This window comes from Chanos chanos, chromosome 5, assembly GCF_902362185.1.
Source record: "Chanos chanos chromosome 5, fChaCha1.1, whole genome shotgun sequence".
In the NCBI taxonomy this organism is placed as follows: Eukaryota; Metazoa; Chordata; class Actinopteri; order Gonorynchiformes; family Chanidae; genus Chanos; species Chanos chanos.
The window spans coordinates 14,903,779-14,927,801 of record NC_044499.1 but is presented as its reverse complement, the minus strand read 5'-3'; the positions used below and the strand labels follow the sequence as shown (position 1 = coordinate 14,927,801).

Sequence of the window (24,023 nt, the reverse complement as noted above, 5' to 3'; positions counted from 1 at the left end):
AAAATAAACATGGTTTGTATCTGAATGTTATACACAGACTAAAATGTCTTTGTGGTGTGAGTCACAGTGTCAACTTAAACATCTGTTTTAGATCATCGGTCTGTTTTTAATGTACTGCCATCAATCCACTATCAACAGACATAAATGGGACAAGTTTACATTTTATTGCACTTAAGCCAAGAATAAAAATGAACTGATACGGCTTGACTGATGAACTATCAGTCCTAAACTGAACACAACAGGAGTGAGTAACCTCTCTATTCTTCAGTATTCCCTGATGTCCTCAACAATACGTAATACTCTCATAAAAGGGAGGTGAATGTGGAATACTTTTGATGACCTGCCATTCACTGTCTATAAATGTACTGAATCAAACTGTACCTCAGGCTCTCTGATTTGTCATATACATTACCATTTATCTAAATGTAATTAGTGACAAACATACAACACTCATCCACTAACAAAACCTCACTCCAAAAAACATTCAGCTTTTTTTATGATCTTTACTTAAGATTTACAAGCTTTAGCCATGGCTCAGTAATTTTCAGTGATGCTTTAAATATGCTGTACAGTCTTGTTCCTCACCTTCACATGGACAGTAGGGCTGGGTAGTTTAGCCAAAAATTCACATGGTGATATAATTTGAATTCTAGAGCGTCACAGTGTATATCATTGGTTTTAGTGTTTTTCTGCTTATGATTAAGCATTTTTAAATTTTTATTTCATAACAATGCAACAGATGAAGTAACTGTAGATATGTATTGGGAGCACGCACCACAACTAATGGCATTGTCTTCAGACTTCTCCAGGCTTTGCAGTGAGCTGTGCTCTTTTGTTTACGTAAAAGTTGATTGTTATCACGTTCTTTTTTTTTGCACATTTTGCCGCTACATTTTGAACCAATTTTCCTTTCATGCAGATGAATTTTCTATTTGTGCAAACGTAGAGTAGAAGCACAGATCTGTACTAAAATGTCATCCTAACAGCTGCTATTCAGCCCAGCCCTACTACAGAGGTTAATCGGAGTGAGAAGAATCAGGGAGGAGAAGAAGCGATATAGGTATTGTGGTGAGGGTGAAAGGGAGGGGTATTATCCTATTGGTTATAACTTGTCCAGGAAGTTATCAAGAGCAGGGATCCCCTCTTTCAGACCTTTGCGTTTACGGGTTTCTGCAACGATCTGGGTGGGTTTGGAGGTGGCCTCAAATGGATCACCCTGTAGGATCTGCCAGTGGTCAAACACACACTGAGGGAAAGCCTGTCCACCAGTGTTAGAGCGTAGATCAGCTGTGAAACCTAGGCAGATGGAAGATCAAATTTAACTACTTAGCACCAGTGATGGCAACAGTACCAGAACAGGCACCATTAACATTTGCCTCCCTCTAAAATGATAATACATGTACACTGCATCTATAGGTTTTCAATTAGATGAAAACTGAAAACTGAAACAGGTATAAGAATACATGGAAACCTTTTAATTACCAGACTAAGCATGTATAAGAAAATGAATGCAGAGATTCTTACTCACCAAAGGACTCATTGACAGGCAGGTAGGCCTTGACAACAAACATGGGTGTACCCATGACCTGGGACTCCTCAAACACATGACCACGTTTCCTGTTCAACACACCATAGATCCCACCAACAACTTGCTCTGGGCACTGTGTAAAAACATCAGCATGGAAACAACCAGAAACACAACAGCATTTAAGCAAAACTCTTTCAGCGCACATTGAAATATTCAACCCACCACAGAAAAGAGCTTAACCTCTAATGATCACATGGAGTTGCAAAACATGTTATTATCAATAAGGTTTTATATATACAATGTGAGTGAAATGTAAAAACACATGCAATTTCATTATAAACATGCAGTGACTACATTACCACTGTGACAAGTATATTTGAACAGGAGATCAACTAGACTAGGCATCAGATGCTCTTTTACCTGGATCTCCACCAGGTAGATGGGTTCCATGAGTCTCGGCTGAGCGGTGAGCTGGCAGGCATACAGGACACGGCGTGCAGTGGGAATGATCTGGCCTCCACCACGGTGGATGGCATCAGCATGCAGCGTCACATCGTGGATGTCAAACCGGATGGCACGCATGTTCTCCTCGCACAGAGCACCCTACACACAGAAGAGAGGGGTAAGAAAAATGCTTCTCTAAACCAGTGCTTCAGTGGACCTCTACACCAGAAACCAGAATTACTTCACTCCTCACCACAAGCACAAAATGGACACTTCTTTTTAAACACCACATCAAGGTCATCTCAGTTATGATGAAATGAGTTCTATACTAAACTACACCTTAACTATTCTATAGTGTGATTTTCTATTTGAAGGAGACGTGCTGATCTATGACAGTGCTTTGGGTCTTTCCATCATCTCCTCAATCTTTCATTAGAGAACAGATTTCATTAGAGAACAAATTCTGTAATTTCCCCTTAGGGTCTCCTATGGGACAGACTTCTCATATTTGAACTTCTAAATAATGTTAATATTCATAATATTCATGATCATTTGAACAAGATAATTACAACCAACCTGATTAGTATCCTCTAAAAAAGAATGTTAATGAAAACTGATGCATGATATAATGAAAATGGGAATTTTAAGCTTCCTGGCTCTGCTGGTAGGGCAATTTTTTTCTGTGTTATCCATGACATAAATTCATTGGTCCAGGAAACTAAGTTCAAAAAAGATCATGTTTTTGACACTCTCTCTTATTTACCCTAAAGAGACCAATGCAACATACGATGAGAATAGCAACCAAGCACATTCAATGCTAGTACTCTAGACGCAATATTTTGTCACTTTTTATCCTCTAATTTAAAGTTAACCATTCCTGGAGAGCAGGGCACCAATTTTATGCCAATCTGTTACATACTACTTCAGTTGGCTGAAAAAAAAAACTTTGCAGAACCACTGAATTTAAGGGCTTGAATTGCACAGTGCTGAAATCAATCCAAACAATAATAATAATATTTAACTCTATATACCGGACTCATTCTCTCTCTTACCTCTTTAGTAGCCCACTGGAAACCAGCCACCACACTATCCTTGATCTCACTCAGGTACTGTACACCCTTGGTCACATCCACTAGTATGTTAGGTCCAGTCCCATCAGGTCCAAAGCACCAGATCTTACGAGCCTCTGTCACCTCCCATTCATACTTGTCAGCCAGGTAGCGTGCACGGGCTTTCAGCTCCTGACGGGCTGTCACTTCACCCTTCTCTATGTCCTCGGCCAGGCCATCAGGGAAAGGTCGTGCCTTCATAAACAGCCGATTGTGCTTGTTAGGTGACTTGGACAGACACATCTGATTTGACTCTTCACTCACAGTCTCTCTGTAAGAGACAACTGGATCTGATTTCTGCACAAAACAGAGACATGGAGGGACAGGGAGAGTTTGTCATAGTTATTACACCTTCCTTCTCCAAATATAAAATGTTGAGCACAAATGCAAGTTGACAGAACTTGTTAAATGTTTAATAAGCATAATGCAATAGCTTTGAAATGGAAAACATAGAATCAAATGTTCAAATACAAACATTATACTGAAATATTCTTTCATACTGAAATATTCTTTCTTATCTAGCGTTCACTACCTACATCACAGTCATGGGGTCATGCCGATAAATTCGCTACAACTTCTGGAAGATCAGGCTTTCTATGTCAGAACATGCAGTGCAGCTTCTAGTCTAGGTGTTTTTCATTTTCACCTGGACTACTACCCTCCTGGAATTTGCAACCTTATCGTGGTGGAGGGGTTTGTGTGCCCTTGTGACCCTGGGACCTGTGCTGTGTGGAGCATGTAGCTCCTGGTAGGGTCACCCAATGCAGAGATGACTCAGGTGAGGGGCTGCAGCAGTATGGGGTGCCAGGTACGCTGCTGCGAGCCATTCAGTCCCTGTATAACTGCAGTGAGAGTTGTGTCCGTATTCTTGGCATTAAGTAAAGCTTGTTCCCAGTGGGTGTTGGACTCCGCCACGGCTGTACATTGTCTCCAATTCTGTTTATGATTTTCATGGACAGGATTTCAAGGCACAGCCATGAAGTGGAGGGTGTCCAGTATAGTGACCTCAGGATTGTGTCTCTGCTCTTTGCAGATGATGTGATCTGTTGGCCTAATCAAGCTGCGACTTCCAGCATGCACTGGGGCGGTTTGCAGCCAATTGTGCTGCGGTTGTGATAAGGATCGGCACCTCCAAGTCCGTGACCATGGTTCTGTGCCGGAAAAGGTGGCTTGCCCCCTCCAAGTTGGGAGTGAGTTACTGCCTCAAGTAGAGGAGTTCAAGTATCTCGGGGTCTTGTTCAAGAGTGAGGGTAAAATGGAGCGGGAGATCGCCAGGCAGATTAGGGTGGAGGCGGCAGTCATGTGGTCGTTGCACTGGAACATCACGGTGAAGAGGGAGTTGAGCCAGAAGGCAAAGCTCTTTATTTAGCAGTCAATCTTTGTTCCAATCCTCACCTATGGTCACGAGCTCTGGGTGGTGGCTGAAAGAACGAGACTGCGGATACAAACGGAGGAAATGAGTTTCCTCCATAGGGTGGCTGGGTGCACCCTTAGGGATAGGATGAGGAGCTTAGACATCTAGGAGGGGCTTGGAGTAGAGCCGCTGCTCCTGTGCATTGAAAGGAGCCAGTTGAGGTGGTTTGGGCATCTAGTCAGGATGCTTCCTGGGCGCCTCCCTGTGGAGGTGTTCCGGGCACAACCACGCTGGGAGGATTATATATCTCGGCTGGCTTGAGAACGCCTTAGGATTTCCCAGGAGGAGCTGGTGGATGTGGCTGGGGAAAGGAATGTCTGAGATGCCGTCCTTAGCCTGCTACCACCACAACCTGGCTTCGGATTGCGGCTGATAATGAGATGAGGTGAGACCTAGACTACTGCAATGCTCTTCTGTCCAGTTTGAATTCAGTTCACGAGATTCAAACTGAAGCAAATCATCACGTTTTTAACCTGCCCAAATATTCACATATCATTCATCTCTCACATGTCTTTCTCCACTAGCTGCCTGTATCAAACTCAAGACGTTGATGTTGGCCTTCAGAGCAGCCAGTGTAACTACCCCTGTCTACACCCAATCTGTGATCAAACTATCTGCCCTGGGGCACCCACTCAGGTCTGCTCTAGCAAGACACCTAGCAATAAGAGCTACACAGGGGTTAATGTCTCAATCTCAAATCCTTTCACACCTAGCTCAAAAATGGTAGACTAAGTCTCCTCTCTCCATGAGATACTCTGACACACTGGACACATTTTCAATTTACCCATCTATTTCAGGTCTGAGGAGTATATTAAAAACAAAAACTGACTCAATAAAGCACTAAAACCATACACTGTCTTTGGAGTGGTTCTCGGCAATAGCTATTGCGTAGTGACATGTGTTGATGTCAACCTCTTTTTCTGGGATATCTTCTAAGTCGCGTTGTAGAAAAGCATCTGCAAAGTGCCTAAATGTACATGTAAATGCTATTGGTGGGCTGTTTGCTAAGACTAGAGACACAAAAGCAGTATAAAATATATACGGAAAAAAAGAACAGACTTGATTCAAGTAAAACCACTGATGTGGCCAGCAGGTCATTTTGAATGACTTCAGCCCTGATTGTGTGTATTTTTTTAAACAAACCTTGATTGGAATACACGCATGATCCTCCTCCAGATCTTTGAGACAGATCTCCAGATGAAGTTCCCCAGCCCCTGCAATGATGTGCTCCCCAGACTCTTCGATGATACACTGCACCATGGGGTCAGATTTTGCCAGTCTCTTCAGGCCCTCCACCAGTTTGGGCAGGTCAGCAGGATTTTTGGCCTCTACTGCCACCCTTACAACAGGGCTGACACTGAACTTCATCACACGCATATTGTGTGCCTGTTCATATGTTGTAATGGTTCCTGTCTTCACCAAGAATTGGTCCACACCAACCAAGCCCACAATGTTCCCACATGGCACATCCTCAATGGGCTCCACATAACGGCCCATCATCAGAATGGTCCTGTAGATCAAGAAGAGCTTTAAAGTACAGTCAGATATTTAATATACATCTGGTGTTTCGGCCAAATATGTTAAATGTTTGTGACCCAGCTGACGAATCTGAACTGATATGAATAACACTTTCTCTTAACTTTGTACAAATTGCAGCTATTTCTCTCATTAACTGTGGAAAACAAATTGATCACGCAAGCGTCAGATCTTGCTGAACTGTAAAGTCATTGATTGTTTCTCACTAGCTCACCACTGCACAATTACCATGAACTGACTAATTAATCAGCCCATGATTAGATATAATGCTGAATCCTAAGATCTGAAACTAGACAACGCAGTGTTAAGTTTGTTGTTATGAGCATGTTGTGTGGCATAAAGAAACTGACAAAGGTGTCCTGACCTCTGGATGGGTTTAATGTAAAGATCCTCCTTCTTTCCAGGGGTGAAATTTGGTCCCATAATGCGAACCTTCAAACCAGTGGACACACAACCAGAGAACACACGACCAAAAGCATAAAAACGTCCCTTATCAGAGGTAGGCACCATCTTAGAGATGTACATCATCAGAGGAGCCTTGGGGTCACAGTTCTTAATACCTGAGAGAGAAAGAGTGAGAGAGAGACAGAGAGAGGAAGACAGACGCAGGCTGATTACTGAAAGAACTATGTCTCTTAAGCTGAATATTATTAACTGAAAATCGACAGCAATCAGAGCAGTCAAAAAATGTCAGAAATAAGTGAGTTACACAGGACACTGCTCCAAGTGTAACCTGGGAAAAAGCAGAGTCATACCCATTGCTGCCTCGTCGTCTCCAGGACCCTCATAGAGCAGCTCACAGCGATATTTCTGAGCAGTGACTGGGGAGGGCAGGTGGATGGTGATCATCTGAAGCAGGGCCTCTCCTGCAGGAAGCCAGCGCCGCATCACTGCCTTAAGCAGCGGTTTACCTTCTTTATCCTTATCCTCTGTGTCTAGCTTAATGTCCAGCTTCTCGATTAGCTTAGCCGTCTCCTCTTTCTTAAAGTTCATGATTGCATCAAACACCTAGCAGAGGTAATAAAGCATAATTAACTTGCTGTGGAGTTTTTCACAGAGGCAAGCTTAGGTAAAAATGCCTACAGTCATGTTGTCAGAATAATACAATACAGAAGCCTGATGTTTGAAAGCAGGTTACATTCATCGAAACCTGGCTAAGCCAAAATGGAAAACATTTCATCATCCTCTGAAAACTGACAACAGACTGTGAACAACATCCTCAGTCACAGTCCTCTCCATCACAACCATAACTTCAATATCTAGAGTGAGATGACGCCATCATCTTCTGATAGCCCATGGACTGTCAGTCCAGCACGACCCTGTGCTGCACACATCAGTGTTCTAGAAACATCCACAAAGGCAGTATTATGCTACAACAGTCAACTGTAGGAGATCTCTTCAGATGGGTTAGAAATGGACATTTAAGGTTTCTTATGGCTCACCTTGAAAATGGGATCAAGTATGAGTTGAGCAAAGGTACGAGGCAGCTTCTTTCCATCAGGGCCTGTTGCAGATTTACTGAATTTACCATTGGCTGGGTCAAAGTACCTAACAGTAGAGAGAGCATTCAGAGTGGTCTTCTAACAATTGTCACACTTAACAAAACAATCCAAAGTCCTACAGGTGGCATACAATGACTGGCAAATCACGGGCCAGTTCCTAAACAAATGAAATGGTAAGCTAGGTAGTTTGTAAGGTCTATTGGGGTTAGTGTATGTGCTAACCTGTCTCCCCACAGTTTCTTCATCATGTCTTCCACTTTTTTACTGCGCTCAGCGGGACCTAGTTGAGCATCCCCCTTGGCTGCAAACTTAGCCACATACATCTCAGCAAACTGCTTTAGTGTGAAGGCCCAGCCGTGGAGACCTGACCCGAATCCTACAGTACCAATCACTGGGTCGATCTGAGACAGAGAGCAGGAGAGAAAGTGAGAAATAAAAATGGCATGATGGAGGGAAAGGAGGATAGAGAGTCACAAAGGGAGAGAGGCTGAGAGGCAAAATAAGAGGACACACATTTCTATGTGCCTTTATTCACATCCAGTCTTTTTTTCATTGTACATGTGTATGAGGACAACATTTCTAATATATATTTATGATTTGTGGGTTTAACCTGTAGTCTTATTGTCAAATCTGGAAAATTCGCACTTCGTCCAAATTTCAGACTGAATTTCTGTTATTATTGCTCACCATAATGTTGCCCATTGGTCCACCCTCATCTTCTCCATAGGTAGAAATGATAACATTGACATTCTCCACAATGCGTTGGAAGGTCTGATAGAGTTCCTCTGGTTCCAACTGCAACTCCAGCAGAGCCCTGTCCATCTTATTCATCATCAACACAGGCTTAATACGTTCAGCAATCGCCTGCCTTAACACCGTCTCTGTCTGCACACAAACACCTTACACACACACACAGAGTTACAAATAACACAAACACGAATACACACATATACCATTTGGTTTACCTTCCAAACATCTGCATCTGCCCACAGATCTTCAGTAAACGGTTATGGCTGGGACTTCTACATATAACTCAACACTGTTTTGTTTTGTTTTGTTTTTCAGACTACTGTTCATGTATTTGAGATTGCAGAATTATAACAGAGAGTTTATGGTGAGGCTTTCATCCTTTCGTTTTACCTGAGACACAGTCAACCACGACTAGTGCTCCATCAGTGACCCGCAGAGCAGCTGTCACCTCAGAGGAGAAATCCACATGACCAGGGGAATCGATCAGATTGATCAGAAATCCAGAACCGTCTCTGCTCTGTTTTATGAATGCCAAGTCATTGTCACTCAGCTCATAGTACATAGAGATAGCCCTAGAGCAAAATGACAACGAATAAAAAGGGGGGGGAAGGGTTCCAATTAGAACAGGAAATGCATTACACCTTGATAGCAGCCAGCAAGTTGACCTATCATTTCTTTTTTACATCCGTGAATTTAAAATGGTGAAGATCTGACACCAGAGAGTTTAGATGTTGTAATAGATTACACATTGAACATAAATAAGCATTCTGCATTTTGACAGCTAATGAACCGTGTGGATCGTTGTGATCTCTGAAAATTAACTTACGTTGATTTGATCGTAATGCAGCGCTCCTGCTCGTCTTTGCGCGTGTCTGTAAAACGGGTCTCTCCTGCTCGAGCCGATGCGATGATCCCGGCTTTGGACACCAGCGAGTCGGTGAGGGTGGATTTACCGTGGTCCACATGTGCTATTACAGACATATTACGAATATTGGACTTCTTGTCCATGATGGCACGGATTTGATCCACTGTGAAGTTAACCTGAAGGGTTACAAAAGCTACATTTAGCTGACAGGTAACAATGAAATTCAACATCGGGATCTGTCGAATGGAATGGCGTAGTTTTAAGTAAAGTAATTTTACTGATTCTACTACTATATACATATGAATACATACAGTATATATACAGTGTGTGTGTGTGTGTGTGTGTGTGTATGTATGTATACACACACACACCCACACACACTGTATATATACTGTATTCATATATTCATACATACATACATATGGAGATATATATATATATATATATATATATATATATATATATATATATATATATATATAAGTATGTATGTATGTATGTATGTATGTATATGTATGTATGTATGTATGTATATATATATGTATATATGTAGACAAAATTTCTTAGGCTTAACTGTGAAGGATTAGTCTGACGTGCTTGCACCTGTCATTATGTATGTTATTAGGGCCTGCGCAAATAGAGCCCGCAGATTTAATTACAAAGCAGGACCGTCAGCTAGTAAACTAATACGAACTAATGAACATGGTTTGAGAAAACGTAGAGATATCAACGTTTATTATTTGCCTTTAAAAGTGACGCATCAGTTAACGCCGATTTGCATGCAAAGCGCACTACATAATGGTCTGGTTAGCCAAGAAGTAGCATGACTGGTTGATGTATGAACAAAGCTAACCGGGCCCCGTTATGAAACATGCCGTGAAAATGGATCAGATGCTCTGACTTCAGTGTCCCAGAGCTAAACGTAAAAACGCTGAGAAACTGATTTATTGCGAGTGCACAGCTGTAATAATGCCCATGGCTTTACTGTTTCTTTACACTGGCGTACAAAAACACAACTGACATTTATGTATATGACTGGCATTTATGTAGTCATGCTGCTACCTCCGGCGTTGCCCTGGCTATCGGTCATGTTGACAAACCCCATCGTAACAAAACCGAGCCAGAATTGTGCACATACCATTTCGACAGGTGTTCGCAGTTTCACTAGTGGAGAATGTAACACCGTAGGTTCACTGCCTTCCTGGGGGCAGGGAGAGGGAGGCAAGGATGCTACGAACAAGAATGCAGCCTTGGACTTCGGGTTCCTTGACGTCAACTAGAGTGCGTGGTGGTTTGTTGTTGTTGTTCTTGCTTTTACTGCGCTGTCTGTGCTTGCGCTGTGTTCTACCTCAGGGGATGAATTTCAAGAGAGCATCACTGAAATACAGCCTTTACTGCCATCAGGTGTCGTGGAGAACCTCCTCCATGTGGTTCTTTGCATCACTAGAGATGTATGACAAAGCATTAAATAATCACTGCAAATCGATAATAAACTGCTATAAATAAGCATAGATGCAAAAAAGTACAAAATTCTTTTAAGAGTGAATTTTATAGAAGCCAGAGAATGAAATTTTTCTGAACATACATTATAACTCATACCTGAATAGGCCTGAATAGGGGGGGCCTGAATAGGGGGGGGGGGGGGGGGTTTGGACTCATACACAGTTACAACTACATTGTCCTTGCCTACTGTACTGAAGTTCCACCACAGGCGGTTTGAATCATGATTGCGTGTCGGCCAGCAGGTGGCAACAGTGAGCTTTAGAATTAAAGGCAATCGAAGTCATATCACATTGTTCAGTTTGCCGCATCCCTTCAGGGCTCCCTCAAAATTTCACATAGCTTGAAGGCTGGATTCAAATTGCTCAGTTCCACTATTCTTGATGTGCAAAACATAGAAGGACTTTAAGATTTGTTCTTGACTCATCATTGGTTTAACTGGCAGTTATGCTAATATAACCTTCTTGAGGTGAGTCATTCTCTCTCAGTGGTGCTGAACATTCTTATCTCAACTCTGTGATAACAAAGTGAATATACTGTGTTTAACTGTGTGTTGATGAATGTACCCAAATAGTATACTACCTGTAAATGACTCAGTGACTGTATAAAGCTCCGTAAGACGCAAATCTGTACAAAATGATTGCTTAGTTTCAGTGTATTTCTGCGCAGAAACTAAACATAATCACCCTTAAATAAAATGTCGTTTTTACTATGACATAAAAAAGCTTATTGTAAATGTTTGTTAGCACATACCAGAATTAACACAAACCTGTAGCACAGAGGAAAAAAATCTACAGTTTTACAGTCATATCTTTTCCAAACACCCCCCCCCCCCCCACCTTGTTGTTGTTGTTTTTTGTTTTTTTTTAATCCTTGTGAAATGTTTGTGACAGTTTGTAAGAGATACTGTTTCTCTTCAAGTTTCCAAGCACATTCTTTGAGCCTTGCAAATGTATTGATCACAAAACACTGAGTCACCAAAAAGCTGGCTATTGAAATCCTTTTTGGCCACCCTAATTGTGAAATGTCTCTCTGGGACATTTTCGCCTGACAGAGACGTGCAGCTCATGTGCAGTAGAAATGTTGCAATGGTGCTCAACAGTGCTCTGACCTGTTTATGCAACATCTCACTGCCCTTTGGGATTTGCACCTCCCTGATAAGCAGCAATAAAGATAAAACTGTTCTAAACCCTAAAGACAGCGTTTCAACCCTACCCATACTTTATCAGCGATTAAGTATCTTTCCCTTAAATGACAGATTGAGTGCCTGTGGGCTACCTCTTTGTGCTATCTCTTGAGAAAACCGAAACCGATTTATGTTTAAAGATTGACTCATACCTAGGCTTACGCTTTTTTTTTTCCCCACCCGATCTCTGTTTTTTGCCCAGGTGAAATGAATGAGTTGAAATTTCATAGGGTAAGTTTAAAACATGCACCGTTAAAGATGAGCTCAGAGCTTCCTGGATCTGTATGTAAATTTACTTAAAGGTGTCCACTAAATCTAACATTTGGGCTCATTCATGAGAGTTGATGTTGATAAGAGAGTCCAGCCTATCAATGATAAAATTTCACAAACGTAAACATAATATTACTCCCTGCTGTTTTTGTTTTTTGTGTATGGATTTACATATTATTGCACATTTCTAAGAAATCTGTAACATACAAAGCCTTTATGATCTCTCCCAAAATTTTGTTTATTCAGTCCCTGTGTCAAATCACACTCTGTCCACTTTGTTAAAATTTTGATGACAGTGTTACTTCCCTGGGAATATGTTTCAAACCAAAAGTGTCTACCAAACCAAAACTTGTGAGTTGTGAGTAGACTAATGGTTGTGCCCCCAACCTGAGTGAAAGTGGTCTGCCTAATGACCCAAACAGAGTATAATTCCAAATTCCAAGAACCATACTTTAATTTTTTAATGAATTCAGTCATTATTAAATTAAACTTGTGACCAGCTTGGGACAGTAAGCAGATGCCATTAAATTTCAGCAGTGTTTTGAGAGCTTACATGCGTTATGTAATTCTGTACATTTTATGATAAGAACTTCCAGTGGGGACACACTGTAGCAGACTTTCTTATCATGTAAGATAATGATAGGAACAATGGTCTGATAAATCTCTTTAGAAACAACACTGTATATTGACAAGTGAAGGATTTCTTTTTGTTTTCACATATTCACATGAAGAGCTCCAGTATTTCCACATTAAATAAAAGAGAGTACATGTATGCACATATGTACAGACAAAATGATCAAACTATAGGCCTACAAACAATACCAGGTCCACAAATGGGTGAAACAGGACCATGGTGGTGTTTGATCTCGTATCCGTGTGCTCTTACAAACTCATCAACAATGTCACTCATTCAAAAATACTGCATTCATATTCATGTGTGGTAGGGCATGTACACAGATATAAAAATTCAGTTGCAGTTTTGGATTGCATAACAGTAACATTAAGGCCAGGCACAACTTCATTGCAGTTTCAGAGAAAAATGATCTCATCTCTGATTAAGTGTACTGCATCTGATGGATAGATAAGTCCCAAATCAGAGATATGGCTTAACCTGCCTATCCGTGCCTTGTCCGCCTCACCAACAACATGGGAATTCCCAAGTGAATCATGGGAAACTAACCTGGAGTTTCAACTTTGTCCCACTGTAGATGCACAAACACAAAAAGATCCAGAACTAGAGCACAGTCGGGAACACTGCCTTACTCACGTCTACGCTCTTGTTCTGCGCTACTTAGAGCAAACGCTTGTGTACGTATTGCCCAGGTTGGATTCATACTTTCAATCTGTTTGACAGGATTTTGGAGCATATAAGTGGCAATGTCATGGCACTGAACTCAAACAAGGTATTTAAAAAACATATTTGAATATAATGTTTGTGTATGAGTTTTCAAAGGGAATAAGGCATATCTTTGCTGACATGTGTTCTTGCATTGCTCAGTGACAGTTCTGACTGTTGACCACAAGTAATTATTGTTTAATGATTAATTACAAGATAACAATACTTGAAAGATTAGTTAATAATAATTTGTAATGAGTATAAATCAAGATAATAATCTGATATAAACAGCAATACTTCAGCATAAACACAACACAATGCAGTTTCCTTCTTTATGTTAACACAGTTTCTTTGTGTTCTAATTAATTTAGATTATTTGTTATGGAATAGAGTAGGTCAATTTGTTCACTGAAAAAATGGTGACTTTAAAGGAGTTTGTGATGATATTTGTATGTAACAAGTTAAGCTGACATAAGTACGCAATGTACTTCCAAGAAAAAAAAGTGTTACAAACTGAGCTGGTTGCCTGTGTAAATTCTCTTTTGTTTAGGCATGGAATTTTATTATATTCTGTTTATTAATTTGACAGTACCTGGTGACTGAATTAGTTCCAGCGGAGCCCAACTGTATGAACAAATTAACTTTCAAAAATACTTGATGGTTGATGGAAAGCAAGAGTAATCAGGGCATTCGAAACACAATCAGTTTTACTGACATGGAAACAGTAAGCCAGGAAACAAATAAATGTATATTATACTACAGTTTTGGAATGCTTTATATCTGTATGGTGATGAGCAGAGGCAAGTGATGATGACTGAACACAGATCAGAAATTCAAAAATCCTTAACAGAAATTCAATTGGTCAAGAAGTCCATGAGACTAGTCTAAAGTGTAACAACTCTGTGTAAATATAGCTGAGAAATTTCTCTTTTGAATTTGTTGGAAAAATGTCTTGTTCCAAAAAATGTCCAAGACATGTTTGGTTCACTGAATTAACTGTTCACATTCCTTTCTCGGTTTTGAGGAGCAGCAGGTATGGAACAGGTTACTAAATCTATAATCTTACATCCAGCATTTCTTCTTAAGGCTTTATAGAGCTCTCCTGAAAATGATGTACGATGATGTGTAAGACACATAAAGAGAACGATAGAAAAAACATGAATATGTCAGGAAAACTATCACTTCACCATGTCCCCCCAGTCATTCAGTTCAATCAAAAGTCCATGACATGTCACGGCATGTCTACATACAAAGGAATGAAAGGAGTTCTTGCTGATGAGTAGCCTGGGTATTAAGAGTTTGAGTTTTCTCTCTCTGTCTTCCTCTCTCTCTCTCTATCTCTTTGGCTCTCTCTTTCTCTCTTCTTCTTTCTCTCTACTTCTCTGTCATATAGGATTGTACTGGGATGGAACTCTTAGATCTTGTCTTCAAGAACACTGATGGACTGACTCTTGAGGGGCAAGGTGACCATGGTAACCAAGGCTGGCTGATTGCAGATCAAAGTGTGAGTGATATGTGTGAGACATGAAAGGACACACACAGGGTTCTGTGCGTAAACCCTGTACCACAGTGGATCATGTTGTTGCCATTATCTGTCATCGTCCATCTTCCATCTACCCAAGAGCACTGCTCTGATATTTCTGACTTGTGTCCATATTATCAAACTCTCTCTCTTTGTCTCTTTCTGTCTCTCTCTGTCTCCCTCTCTCAGTTATGTAGTGCTAAATCATCAGTTACTTTCTTGGATGACATGGTAAAGCATTGTATGTTAAAGCTACACAAAGACAAAAGTGTCGAAAAGCATTGTGCGTCCTCTGTGGTGCAAATATACAAAACTTGTTATAGCAAACAACATGAAATGCCAACAGGTTACTAGTCACAACATGCTCAGCAAGTGTTAAATCAATTTGTTTCCCACTTCCTCTGTCCACAAAGTGACGACACACAAAACACAAAATCTCTTTGATACAAACCACCTTGACCCATGAAGCCAATCATCTGTGTGATTTATCACCTCCTCTTCTACAGGTCCAATAAAACTCAATGATAGCCCTCAGCTGTTTCCATCATATACACAATCAATTTTAAAATGAATATGTCTTCTCAATTCACGCTGACATGTTGTGATCTTGCTGTGACGGCCCATCTAATACATACGCCTCTGTTTACGCTTTAAAGTGATATGTCCATTTTTTATATGAAGCCTATACTTGTGTCATCCATTTCCAGTTAAAAAGGAAAATCTCAATGCATGAATGAGACAGTTAAATTGAGAACTGCTTCATTTGTCTCATTCATGCATTTTAAAAATGATATCTAGGTTTATTTTATTCTGATTTTGAGTACAGACCAAGTGACATATTTTCAACAATGTTTGAAGCATTTTTTGGATGACATGCTTTACCATGTCATCCAGTCAAGTAATCCATACATTTGTTATTTAGTTGTACACACACCCAGACTCAAAAAGTACATTTTGCGTATTTGGTTAGATCTGGCGCTGCAAAAACAAAGTCCCTTGTGTTTCTTTCGAAATATACAACTTTGCTGCATGTTTAAGGTAAGAAAATACTGCTAGTTGCTTGGCATTTAATGTCTCTTTGTGTGTGTGTGTGTGTGTGTGTGTGTGTGTGTGTGTGTGTGTGTGTGCGTGTGTGTGCGTGCGTGCATGTGTGCGTGTGTGTGTGTGTGTGTGCATGCATGTGTGTGTGTGTGTGTGTGTGTGTGTGTGCATGTGTATTCTTGCAGGCACTCTGTCATGGGGAAGATGGGACTGATAACTTCCTGGACACCCTGCTGGGGGTAACAGATTCGACCTCTGACTCCCCTCTGTGGGCCTCTTCCCCCTGTGACAGTGGAATCAGCGAGGACCCTGTCTCCGACCACTTGGACAGCCCCCAAATGCCTGCTAGCCCCCTGTTCGATTCCTCCGTTTTCTTCTTCCCTAATCCTCACCATCAACAACAACAGCAACAAAAACAACATAGCCAATCAATAACTGATACCAAAGAGCCAGATGTGTCCATTGATCTGGGTGAGTAATTAACAATACACATGTTGATTTGATCTGTTCAAAAATAAACCTTGGTGACCAATGAGAGTGATGCTCACTGGTCACCCAGGTTTATTTTTAAACCTTAGTCAATGACACAAACTGAATTCTAATGAGGACCTTTATGAAAAAGCAGAGAGAGTGCTTATTCTACAGGTGGTCCATAAAAGAGACATGAAATTGTTTTAATCTTCAGTAAAATGCCATTTCTTTTCATTTATTTATTTTTATAGCGAGTGCACGTTTCTTTGTGTGTGTGTGTTTTTTTTTCTCTATTGACTGTGTCAAGTGTGTGTTACAGGCAAGTACATTACCACCATGATTACCAGAAAATCACAGTGATTTATATTGAAAATGCTCTCAAAAATTGTATGCCTTTTCAAAAGAAAGGACACACTTAGAACCCACAATGCATAGTTTAATCTGGTTTTGATATGGGAAACAATTCAATTTAAAGTCCTGCATTTTCAAAATGTGTTTTCAATTTACAACCATACTAATTCTTGGCTTAAAAAAGAAAGAAAAAGAAATGTTGGTTTAAATTATCATATTGAGTGCGTGATCAGATTTTACTTTCAATTAAAATGCACATTTACAAAGCTGTTCAGGTGACAGGGTATCTCCATGTCCAGGTGCCTTGCCTGACTGTGTATGTTTTGTTCTGTGCAGCGAACCTGTGTTGTGTGTGTGTGTGTGTGTGTCTGTATAATGACTGCTAAATGCTAAAAAAAAACAGTGATAGACTGTAGTTGTGAGATATTATGTTGTGCTTTTCTACAGCTGCGTGGGAGTCAAGTCTATTCTCAGATCCACAGTGTACACCTAACACGCAGAGGTCACACCACACCTCACCCTATCAACTCAGTGTAAAGGACCTTCTACTGTCCAAGATAGGAGAAGCCGTATGTACACACACGCGCATACACACACACACGCGCGCACACACACACACACACACACACAGAAAGAGAGACAGAGACAGTAGCAGAGGTCATGGATTGCTGATGACCCAGCGTCGAAAGCATTATACATCTTGCCCTGATTTTATTGTCAGTATATTTAATATGACGCACAAATTCACTTTAAAGTTTGTGGATGCAGAACCAGTGTGTCACATGCTCTCAGTAAAATGCTAAATGCAGGGTACCATACGCATTTATGTGTTTGTATGTGCTCCTAGCTTTAGTAGAGATTATTAACAAGTTTTATTAGCTTTATGGTTCGTAGGGGACTTGAGTCTTGCTGATCTTTTGTCTTTCTGAGTGTCTGAGTGTGCCATTTGTGTATTCCACAGCCCAAGCAGAACTCCCCAAACTCTTTACAGGAGCTCACTCTGAGCGATGACGAGAAGAAACTTCTTGCTAAGGAGGGAATCAGTCTCCCCAGCCAGCTACCTCTGACTAAGGTACCTCACACACACACACACACACACACAATGTGTTGATTAGCTGACTGCTCTGTATACAAGGAAGAAGCTCTCTGTGCTTTCATCTTCTCTCACAAATCAGTATTGTTGGTCAAGACGAGGAGTCTCTCACTGATTTTTTAATTACGTTTTCCATATGAATACAAAGCTTCAAACAGTGTGAATTGTATATTGTGAGGTCGCATCTCTTTTTGGAGTATATTGTCAAGTGCTCATGCTCTCTCTCTCTCTCTCTGCAGTATGAGGAGAAGATTCTGAAGAAGATTCGTCGGAAGATTCGGAACAAGCAGTCTGCCCAAGAGAGCAGGAAGAAAAAGAAGGAATACATTGATGGGCTTGAGGGCAGGTAACTGCGTTGGACCACCGCCATATTCAGATTACTGCACCACAAACAAACAACTGAAACATTCCAAATGTGCCACCCTGTTCAATGCACTCAGCGGTGTTCTGAACCGAATGAGAGGCGCAGAAAGATCTTCGCGACAGGGGGAGAGTTCAAATCAGTCAGCTTTACCAGTTAAAGTCAGGGTTTGTCAAATCAGTTCTTGGAGATTTAACATCACACCTATAAAGTCTATTTATAAGGTGAGGGCAAAAACTAGCAAGACTCCAGGCCCCCCTCAAACCAGTCTTGATTAATATTGGTTTTAGGTCCATTCTGTTAAGCCGTCTGAGTGTTTCTTAGATGAATTTCCCTCTTGTAAGCATTAATCTAATGTTCTCTTTGTCCATCAACTGTAGAGAGGGTTAAGTTCACAAAGGAGAAATTCTCAGTGGATCAAGTGTCACCATCAGACTAAGCTAAGAGATTAAATTCCCGTCGCATGCTGAGTGCTGTCAAGTGATACTAACTTGAGGATTCTGAATAAGATGTTTCTCCTAACTCATGTTGGTGAGCTGTGTTTCGGGTTTTGAAATCTGACTCAAGCCAGGAGTGCGTCATTTTGGAAAAACATGTCAAAATTCAAAGAGAAAAAAAAAAGAGAGAGTGTAAAGCAAACAGACAAGCAGGCAGACACTAAAACTTAATTCTTCAACTTCAGAGTGTAGCTTCACTCTCGTGAGATTTATGTTTGTTAGTATGTGGCTTAGAGCAATGTTGTGTAAGATGTTTTCTGAGTGGCGGTGCTCAGAAAAAATCCTGAAATAAACAGTGAAATCAAGATGTGGATGATTTCTGACGGTTAAGAGATTTGTGAAAAATAGCAACACGACATCTGGATTAAAACTGTCACTCTTTCAATTTGTAATTTATTATTGTTTGCAGTCAAAAATGTAATCAGCTGGTGGTTTCTAGAGCCCCTTGCTAATTTAAACCTGCGCTCATGCAGAGTCACAGCTGCAGTCTCAGAAAACCACACAGTCAGTGGTAGAGCTAACACAGCATGAGGGTATGACACCACAACAGTACCACTGTGTGTGTGTGTGTGTGTGTGTGTGTGTGTGTGTGTGTGTGTGCATGCGTCTCTCACCTGCTTTGTGTGTGTTTGTTTGTGTGTTTGTGCTTGTGTGTGTGTGTGTGTGTGTGTGTGTCTGTCTGTTATAAATACGACAATGTAATTAATTGATTATTAATGGAACATCCTCTTTGTCAGGATGTCAGCCTGCAGTGCACAGAACCTGGAGTTGCAGAATAAAATCTTTCAGCTGGAGAAGACCAACATGTACGGTTCCCACTTGCATTTATTCATTACAGACATACGTACCACGTGCAACAGATTGAAGACAAAAATGAAAGAATTGAGAGTTTTGATACAAGAGATTGATACAAGAGATTGATAGTTATGTAATGCCATTATACAGAGGACAGCATAACTCATCTGAATTATTATTAGATGCACTGTATGTAAATAAATTGAATTTTTGTCTGATAATATGCCCTTTGAATTTCCTTCAAGTACACGTGTGGGGACAGATTAGCTGTAGGTTAGACTCCAGGCTCTCTGCTCAGCTCAGTGGTGCTATGAACAATTCTACTCCATATAGTTCCACTCTGCTTGAATGTATTCCATACAGATCTACATTACTCCAATCCAAATGGCCCCAAGACACTATATGTAACATTAACTGACATTAAATGACTGTGTAAGCAACAGTAATGCTATCCTGCTCCCCTAACATCTTTATTCAGTTTGATACCGCCATTCACCACTCCTCTCTGTTTCACACTGGTCTGGACTCAACACAACTATCTACCACCTAGCACTCTTTTGTCCCTTAACTGATAGATCCACCACCACGTGTGAGAACAATTTGTCCAGTGAATCTGGTTGTCTGTCTGTCTAACTGTCTGTCTGTGTCTCTCTCTCTCTTTCCCTCTCTCTCCCAGGTCTCTTATGGAGCAACTGCGCAGATTACAGTCCATGATTATGAACGGTTCCAATAAGCCGGCTCAGACTAGAACCTGTGTCCTGGTGAGAGAACAGAGCTGGAAAAGTTAGCTTGGATGTTATTGTGTCTCTCTATCGACCAGTTCAGAATCGTCCGTTCAATTCAGTTCTGAACTGATTCCACATTCAGAATTACCTGTTCTCAGCCAACAGTCTCCCACCCCGGACACAAACACTAACAGCGCTGATCGATCCTGCATCCATTACTTCCATCCATTAATGGAAGAACTGAGCAAAAAAGTGTCATCATATTTGCAGACTCTCATGTGTAATGTAAGCGATAACATCATCATTTCGGATGACACGAGGAAGATGTGTGCACATGTCGGATAATGAAATACAAACACATCCGGCTTTAAACAAAGACAGCGCGGTAACTGCAGCACGGCTCTTCTGGCCCTTTGCCTGTGTACCGCATGATGCCTTCTGTGTTTATAAATGTGCACACATACCTGTTATTCCCCAGGGATCTCACTGGCCTTCGCAATAGTCTATGAATAATTTAGAAATGGTTGAATGTGGACAGGGAAGGCATATTATGATAATCACTATATGTGACATTAATATGAATGAATATGATCTCAGCAACACTGGGAGACACCTGTAGACAGGATCATAGTTCAGCTAATTAATTACATGTATATATGTATAAGATTCAGGTGCTGACCTCGTTGTGTAGTTCTGCATTGTGGGTTAAGAGTATTTGGGTTAGGTTAGAGGAAAAAGCAGATGAATAAATCAGTGAAAGTAAAGAGCAATACACAAAGATGGGTGAGACATATAACAGATATAGGTTATAACCCAGATTCTCTAAAGTGAAAAAAGCCTCACGCTGCATATTTAACCTCTGATTCTTTTCTCTCTCTCTCTTTCTCTCTCTCTCTCTGCAGGTGCTTCTCCTGTCTTTCTCTCTCATCCTCTTTCCAAGTCTGCAATCTGTTTCACACAGCAAAATTAGTGACCTGGGGGACACCAGCATGGTCAGAGGTTTGTGCTTTTTTTTTAATACCTTCTAAACAGCAGACCTGAGGTCAGTTTGTCTAACCTCTCCCACAGAGCAAATCATGAAGACTGATTTGAGACTGCTATCTATAGTCTCATAGTTTATTTAAACATCTCTGTCATCCAGAGCTGTTCTGCAAAATTCTCACATCAAATAAGCAGTAGGGACAGCCGAAGGATATTCTCTCTGAATGACAATATGCCACGTAGATATGTTAATAAACAGGCACATATAAAAAGTTAAAGCTATTCCTCTCCCGACAGTTCATTTGACGGTTACATATATACTCTGTTTGCTTCTTTCAAGCATTCAACTCCTGATTTTCTTACATGCGTGCACATACATACATCCATACGCACAACGATTCACACCCTCTCGGTTTGCTTGAGACTGCCGTCATTACTTTCAAAACTAAAGTAACGTATCCCACTTTCCCGTTAGTTAGACATTAGTTGATGAATCTTATTTATTTTAATTCATGGATTATTAGTAAATCAAATTGAAACTTTTTTTTTTTTTACACCTTTTCCGCCCTCTGCAGTCCAGTCCAGGTCATTGCGCTCAGTGGTGGAGGTGGACAGGCTCCATCCTGTTTTCTCACTGGAGAAACATGTGGAGACAGCCTCGTCAGTGCTTGCTAAGCTCCAGGTGAAGCCAGGGTATGCTGACATGGATCCCTTACCCCACAATCGTAGCTATGGTGACCAGGACCATCTCCATGGTGACCCCATTACTGGTAGAGTGGCCACACTAAGCTGGCTGTCTCAAATTGAAGCAGGACTTCTTCAAAAGAAAGAAAAGAAATGATTTTTTTTTTTTTTTTTTTTAAAACAGCTCTGCATCCACAGGAAGAAATGCTGCTGTAGGATGTGTTGTGTATGTTTGTAAATATTATCACAAAAATGTTCTCAGTTCTTACACACACACACACACACAAACACACACACACACACACAAAACCCCCCAAAAAACAGGAAGTGTTTGGGAACACAGTTGTTTTGTAAAGTACAGTTGTTTTGAACAGACTTGCCAACCTGTGCAAAGGTTATGTAGTCTTGGAAAGAATCTCCTCTTTCTTTCTGATAGACTGGTTCCCACATGTATGAGCATCTACTTCTGAATCATGAAACACAGGACCGATAGACAAGAGTAGAAAGACGATTGCATTAATGATGCTATTGTTTTGAAAGCCGCTCTTTATAGATTCAAGTACAAATTTGCAGTAATCTCACATAATGTTGCCAGAGAAAGAACTTTAAATTGAATGAGCAGGTTTCTTTAAAGCACAATAGGAAGCTTAGCCTGGCTTTTAAACATGTAGAATGATTCACCTACAAATTGTGTACAGAAGACTGATACTTACTACATGGTGCTGATATTGCCTAGCTGAGGGCAGGGTGTGAGCTAATCAACACTGTATGAACCAAAAAACAAAACAAAACAAAACAAAACAAAATCAATTTTTTTTTTTAATATTTGAAGAAATACACCGTATTATTCAATCGTGACTGGAATTTGGGAAAAACTGGGTCATGAAGGCATCCCATGGGACTGTACAGTTTCCTTGACTGCATGATGTTGGTGATCAATATCTCATTCGTGAGCGGAAATACTTCTTGAGATCGATTGTCTTTCTCGTGAAAAAACCAGCAGAAGCCTGAACAGTGCAAACCCAGCACATCTGTAATTACAGCGAGTGAATGTCCCACTTGTCCTAACTGTAGAATTAACAAGCCCACTGTGGGAGTGCACACACCCCTCCAAGAGCTGGCACCTTTTTCCTCTCTCCCTTCTCCAGAAAGCCAACAATTTTCAATAACAACAGGAGTGCACCAGCATTGAATTACTTATTAATGTTTGTTGTGACACGTTGGACGTAAACACAGCGACTGTTTCTGTACTTGTCAGAAGGAGGGCAGCACTTTTCAAGCACGGCGTACTAGCCCAGACAGGCAGTGGGGTTTAGCTTTCGTTTAGTCTTTCTCCCATTTCGAACAAACACATAAGCTGACGGGAGGAAGAAATGTGTTGAGAATGAATGTACTGCATGCGCTGTTTTTGTCATAAGCCGTTCATTTTGACCATCTACAGCTATGAAATCATAGGTTTGTTTGTTTTGTTTTTTCATTTATTTGCTTCTCCTCTTTCTCCTTGCTCTCTCCATTTTTAAGTTGTAGAATTCACTGCCATTGTGATATCTACTGGAAATCAAGATATTGTTCAGATTATGTCGATTTATTTTATTTTATTTTTAGAAAGAGTTGCTGGTCTTGACAAAGACTACGTTTGATGTATGCCAAAGAACAACAATGTAAAGCTGTCTGTGTATTTATTCCATGTTGTAAAATAAACCAGAATTGCTTCACATAAATAGATCATTTTCTAAGATAAAGACATCAGTTATACTGTTTCCATAACCATTAAAAATATGCATGTCTTGTTTCAGGTTTGAATATGAATGTGAAGCGATTCATGTCTAAGTGAAATCCAGGACTGGATACATGCATTCATTTAAATGATCATTTCAAATTCATTCCCATTGTTTTGTTGACTAAAAAAATCATCGGAGCTCAGTAAGACCTTCTGTGCTGTAGGCTGCAGGAAGACAGTCTTTGTTCTCTCATGGGCTTGAAGCCGACCCAGATCAGGACCAAGGACAGCACCACGGTGAGCGCCACATGGCACTCACCCATTTCAGGTCTCAACAATTAT

The 24,023-nt window shown here is 40.7% G+C and overlaps 2 protein-coding genes across 2 annotated transcripts; one reads left to right on the top strand and one right to left on the bottom strand.

Annotated features, from left to right (window-relative positions):
- Positions 1-1,102: 1,102 nt before the first annotated feature.
- Positions 1,103-9,378, bottom strand: LOC115812201 (elongation factor 2). The gene is made up of 12 exons (XM_030774685.1): positions 9,110-9,378; positions 8,674-8,855; positions 8,221-8,432; positions 7,756-7,934; positions 7,474-7,579; positions 6,787-7,039; positions 6,396-6,591; positions 5,639-6,005; positions 3,025-3,378; positions 1,949-2,131; positions 1,529-1,661; positions 1,103-1,296 (listed from the first exon to the last, which is right to left on the bottom strand). The coding sequence occupies exons 1-12, from the start codon at positions 9,376-9,378 to the stop codon at positions 1,103-1,105; spliced, it is 2,628 nt and encodes an 875-aa protein (XP_030630545.1).
- A 4,034-nt stretch (positions 9,379-13,412) lies between these two features.
- On the top strand, positions 13,413-22,118 carry creb3l3b (cAMP responsive element binding protein 3-like 3b). The gene is made up of 10 exons (XM_030773790.1): positions 13,413-13,507; positions 14,834-14,944; positions 16,189-16,474; positions 17,273-17,394; positions 17,787-17,897; positions 18,158-18,264; positions 19,514-19,582; positions 20,248-20,332; positions 21,199-21,295; positions 21,853-22,118. The coding sequence occupies exons 1-10, from the start codon at positions 13,487-13,489 to the stop codon at positions 22,116-22,118; spliced, it is 1,275 nt and encodes a 424-aa protein (XP_030629650.1). The 5' UTR covers positions 13,413-13,486.
- Positions 22,119-24,023: the final 1,905 nt, after the last annotated feature.